At 38.1% G+C, this 6,000-nt stretch overlaps 1 protein-coding gene across 2 annotated transcripts in view; it reads left to right on the forward strand.

Moving 5' to 3' along the window:
• myo1d (myosin 1D) overlaps positions 1-6,000 on the forward strand; it is a 177,203-nt gene that overhangs the window by 139,841 nt on the left and 31,362 nt on the right. For both annotated transcript variants that reach the window (XM_062056916.1, XM_062056917.1), the window contains exon 21: positions 903-1,057. In XM_062056916.1, coding sequence (XP_061912900.1) covers positions 903-1,057 — 155 coding nt within the window. The remainder of the gene's footprint in view (positions 1-902; positions 1,058-6,000) is intronic.

Genomic DNA, 6,000 nt, shown 5'->3' on the forward strand with positions numbered 1-6,000 from the left:
GTATTATTTCCAGTTTTGTGCCCAAGGGACGGATTTTATTTAACACTATATTATTATTTATACACCTATAGTGATCACAGAGACAGGTTGTTTTTGTGTAACTGTATATATTTGTTTCTCTGAAAAATCCCACTTAATATACTTTGGGTAACAACAGTCAATATTTATTTATTTTTATTTTATTTTTTTAGGTGGGTAACAGTCAATATTTATTTATTTATTACATTTTATTTTTTTATTATATAATAAAAGTGAGCTTTTGTTAAACCAAATATTGTGTGTTTTTGTCCATATACAACAACCTATCTGGACTCGATAAGAGAATCGATAAGGAATCGGTTCGATAAGAGGATTCGATAATAGGCTCGAACTCGATAATTCCTTATCAAACATCATCCCTATGTATGTATATATATATATATATATATATATATATATAGAGTGGGGCAAAAAAGTATTTAGTCAGCCACCCATTGATTGTCAATGGGTGGCTGACTAAATACTTTTTTGCCCCACTGTATATGTATGTATGTGTATATATGTATATGTATGTATGTATGTATATATACATGCGCATGTTCCATCCCTAAAGAGATGAAACGGGAAGTGTGGTGGTGTGCCCCTCCCCCTCACACCAGTGTGGAGAGACAATGAGACAGATGGTAGGACAGACAAGTGACTCATTGATTGATCGTGGGGTTGAGAGTGATTTAGTAGATCAGACTTAGAAACTAATGAGAAGGTATCATTAGCAATGTGAATGGAAGTATAATGTGCTGTGTCAGCAGTATGTGCCTGTACTACAGTATGTATAGTTGATGCTCTTGTTTGTCCACAAGCGCAGCAGGTTACGTAACAGGTGGACGCCGTGTTTTCATGCCGTATAAACGTGTGCGTCCCAGGTGACGGGCCTGAGCGTTTCACCGGGGAAGGACCAGCTGGTGGTGTTCCACACCAAGGACAGCCGAGACCTGGTGGTGTGCCTGCAGGGCCTGGTGCCCGCCCACGAGAGCCGCATCGGCGAGCTGGTCGGCGCTTTGCTCAGCCACTTCAAGAGGTGAGTGGACGTCTTATTTACTGTTTGAATGACATGCGCAGACGTACTAATGATTTGCATCTGCCCCAGGAGTGAACATATACACGTGCGTGTATGAATATATTATATGTATATATATATATATATATTTATACATAGCATTGTATCTACACATACATATAAGTGTGAAGATTCTATTATTGTTTACACTCAGAGCGGCCGTCTTTGAAAGCAGTTTCCGACTTTCCAACTTAACAATGAATTTTGGTTAATACTTCTGACAAGACATGCACCTGGGGATAGGTTGATTGGCAACACTAAATTGGCCCTAGTGTGTGAATGTTGTCTGTCTATCTGTGTTGGCCCTGCGATGAGGTGGCGAATTGTCCAGGGTGTACCCCGCCTTCCGCCAGATTGTAGCTGAGATAGGCTTCAGCGCCCCCCGCGACCCCGAAGGGAATAAGCGGTAGAAAATGGATGGACTTCTGACTAGGAACTTGGAGACCCTGACTTCCTAGTACAAAAGTACCGCAGTATCAATAGTTTCAGCACAAAAGTTACACAGTATTAATAGTTCCAGTACTAACGTTATGCACTATTAGTAGTTCCAGTTCACATTTAACGCTGTGTTAATAGTTTCAGTACTAAAGTAATGTCGTATTAATAGCTCTAGTACCAAAGTAACGCAGTATTAATAGTTCCAGTACTTAAGTAACACAGTATTAATAGTTCCAATACCAAAGTAACACAGTATTAATAGTTCAGTACTAAAATAACACAGTATTAATAGTACTAGTATTAAAGTAGCTCAGTATTAAACGTTTCAGTACTAAAGTAGCGCAGTGTTAATAGTTCTAGTACTAAAGTAATGCAGTATTAATAGTTTAGTGCTGAAGTAACACAGTATTAATAGTTCCAGTACAAAAGTAACCCAGTATTGATAGTTCTAGTACTTAAGTAACGCAGTATTAATAGTACTAGTATTAAAGTAACTCAGTATTAAAAGTTTCAGTACTAAAGTAGCGCAGTGTTAATAGCTCTAGTACTAAAGTAACGCAGTATTAATAGTTTAGTGCTGAAGTAACACAGTATTAATAGTTCCAGTACAAAAGTAACCCAGTGTTGATAGTTCTAGTACTTAAGTAACGCAGTATTAATAGTTCCAGTACAAAAGTAACGCAGTAATAATAGTACTAGTACAACAGTAACGCAGTATTAAAAGTTTCAGTACCAAAGTAACGCAGTACTAAAGTAACTCAGTTGTAATAGTTTTGCTACCAACGTAATGCAGTATTAATAGTACTAGTACTAAAGTAACGCAGTATTAATAGTTCCAGTACTAAAGTAACACAGTATTAATAGTTCAGTACTAAAATAACACAGTATTAATAGTACTAGTATTAAAGTAATGCGGTATTAATAGTTTAGTACTGAAGTAACACAGTGCTAATAGTACTAGTACTAAAGTAACTCAGTATTAAAAGTTACAATACTAAAGCAATGCAGTAATATTAGTTGTAGTACTAAAGTAACACAGTATTAGTACTAGTACTAAAGTAACTCAGTATTAAAAGTTCCAGTACCTAAGTAACACAGTATTAATAGTTCTAGTACTAGAGTAACTCAGTATTAATAGTTCTTGTACTAAAGTAACGCATTATTAATAGTTCCATTACTAAAGTAACGCAGTATTATTAGTAACGCAGTATTAATAGTTCCCGTTCAAAAGTAAGGCATTATTAATAGCAACGCAGTATTAATAGTTCCAGTACAAAAGTAAGGCAGTATTAATGGTAACGCAATATTAATAGTTGCAGTAAAAAAGTTAGGCAGTATTAATAGAAACGCAGTATTATAGTTGCAGTAAAAAAGTTAGGCAGTATTAATAGAAACGCAGTATTAATAGTTGCAGTAAAAAAGTTAGGCAGTATTAATAGAAACGCAGTATTAATAGTTGCAGTACAAAAGTTAGGCAGTATTAATAGAAATGCAGTACAGTACAAAAGTAAGGCAATATGAATAGTTCCAGTTTGTAGTATTCTGCAGCGATGGCGGCGCTTTGCTCTCATCTTCGCCACGTGTCATTGTTGACATTTACGTCACCGGGAAGTCATTGTTGACGTTTACGTCACTGGGAAGTCACTGTTGGCGTTTACGTCACTGGGAAGTCTTGTTATTGTTGACGTTTACGTCACCGGGAAGTCATGTTATAGTTGACGCTTACATCAACGGGAAGTCATTGTTGATGTTTAATCACCAGGAAGTCCTTGTTGACAGTTAACGTCACCGGGAAGTCCTTATTGACGTTTACGTCACCGGGAAGTCATGTTATTGTTGACGTTTACATCAACGGGAAGTCATTGTTGACGTTTATGTCACTAAGAAGTCTTGTTATTGTTGTTGTTTACATCAGCGGGAAGTCATTGTTGACGTTTACATCACCAGGAAGTCCTTGTTGACAGTTTACGTCACCGGGAAGTCCTCGTTGACAGTTTACATCACTGGGAAGTTCTTTTTGACAGTTTACGTCACCGGGAAGTCATTGTTGACGTTTACGTCACTAAGAAGTCATTGTTGACGTTTACGTCACTAAGAAGTCATTGTTGACGTTTTCGTCACTAAGAAGTCATTGTTGACGTTTACGTCACTAAGAAGTCATTGTTGACGATTACGTCACTCAGAAGTCATTGTTGACGATTACGTCACTCAGAAGTCATTGTTGATGTTTACATCACCGGGAAGTCATTGTTGACGTTTACGTCACTAAGAAGTCATTGTTGACATTTACTTCACTGGGAAGGACAAGTGGTGACGGATAAAGGAAAAGGGTTTTCAAGCTCTGGCTTCTGCTTGGCATTCATGCCAGCCATGGAGTGCACACACTGTCTACCATGTTGAAATGTTTCTACCCAAATAGGATGCTGAGTACTTGGGGAGTGTAGACTGATCAACACATGGTCAATACATCACTCTGATTAAGTCAGCAGGAATTACAACTGGGTGTTCGGGGGGGCTAAATCTTGGTGGCCTCCATTTTGCTCTTCATCGTGTGCGTGCATGTCTGATGGCGAATGGATTCTTGAGAGGCAGCGGGATTGTTTTTCACCCCCCACCCCCATGAAGATTTAACCTCCATGTGTCCTTGAAAGAGGAGCAGCACGTGCGCGGGAGGGGGGCGGGGCTTTGTTTGTCGTCTGAAGAGCAAACAGAGCTTCTGCTCTATTTTTCATATTTTATATTTCATGTTTTTTATCCTTTTTGTCTGCCTGGCCTTGGTTTTTAAATGGCACCCGTTTTTTTAAATGTCACATTTCTCCATCATGACCGACGCCGACTGGCTTCACGTTGCAGCTTCCTCGTCTCAGTGGGCGTCCCCCGCCTGTCCTCTTCTTAGGAGGACATGAAATATTTAAAGCTGTGCTGCTGTTGACGACTATTTTTAGGCCCCCGCCCAGACATCCCTCGTGTGTTTTGAAGCTCTCGCCCTGCTTTACCAGCTCCTCTTTATGGACGCGTCACACCAGTGAATTTGGGGTCCAAAGTGCGGCCCACTGCTAATTTTTGAACCGGCCCGTGACGAGGGGTGGGTACCCGAGACAAATCCTTTGGTACTGCCGTGTATAGATTCACGTCAAATCAACCGGTGCCGTATTTCGATACATTTGTTGCACATGATCTCATGTCCGTTTGCGGACTAAACAGCGACACACATAAAAAAGTCAGTCAAGCAGCACTGAGAGTGGACTCAGCCAAACTCCCTCTGAGTAATGTCATGATTTTCAGCACCAACAAAGCAAGCATCGAGGTCAGAAGTGTTTAAATTACTGCCCGTGGCAATGCAGGTTAATGACCATGAATTGCACTTTGAAGTGTTCACAGCATTTTTATACGCAACCCAATCCAAAAAAAAACGTTCCCACTCAATCAGTTCAGTACTGAAGTAACCGAGTGCTAATAGTACTAGTACTAAAGTAACTCCGTATTAAAAGTTACAATACTCAAGTAATGCAGTATTAATAGTTCTAGTGCTAAAGTAACAAAGTACTAAAGTAATGTCGTATTAATAGTTCAGTACTAAAGTAACTCAGTATTAAAAGTTCCAGTACTAAAGTAACACAGTGTTAATAGTTATATTACTAGAGTAACTCAGTATTAATAGTTCTTGTACTAAAGTAACACAGTATTAATAGGTCCAGTACTAAAGCTACACAGTATTAGTAGTAACACAGTATTAATAGTTCCAGTACAAAGGTAAGGCAGTATTAATTGTTCCAGTACAAAAGTAACGCAGTATTAATAGTAAGGCAGTACTAATAGTTCCAGTACAAAAGTAAGACATTATTGATAGCAACGCAGTATTAATAGTTCCAGTACAAAAGTAAGGCAGTGTTAATAGTAACACACTATTAATAGTTCCAGTACAAAAGTAAGGCAGTATTAATGGTAATGCAGTATTAATAGTTCCAGTACAAAAGTAAGACATTATTGATAGCAACGCAGTATTAATAGTTCCAGTACAAAAGTAAGGCAGTATTAATAGTAACACACTATTAATAGTTCCAGGACTAAAGTAAGACAGTATTATTAATGGTTCCAGTGCAAAAGTAAGACATAATTGATAGCAACGCAGTATTAATAGTTCCAGTACAAAAGTAAGACATTATTGATAGCAACGCAGTATTAATAGTTCCAGTACAAAAGTAAGGCAATATTAATAGTAACACACTATTAATAGTTCCAGTACAAAAGTAAGACATTATTGATAGCAACGCAGTATTAATAGTTCCAGTACAAAAGTAAGGCAGTATTAATAGTAACACACTATTAAAAGTTCCAGTACAAAAGTAAGACAGTATTATTAATGGTTACGCAGTATTAATAGTTCCAGTACAAATCCACTTGTGCCGTATATCGATACCTTTGTTGCACATGACCTCACGTCCAGTTGCTAAATAGCGGCTCAC

This window comes from Entelurus aequoreus, linkage group LG08 (assembly GCF_033978785.1).
Source record: "Entelurus aequoreus isolate RoL-2023_Sb linkage group LG08, RoL_Eaeq_v1.1, whole genome shotgun sequence".
In the NCBI taxonomy this organism is placed as follows: domain Eukaryota; kingdom Metazoa; phylum Chordata; class Actinopteri; order Syngnathiformes; family Syngnathidae; genus Entelurus; species Entelurus aequoreus.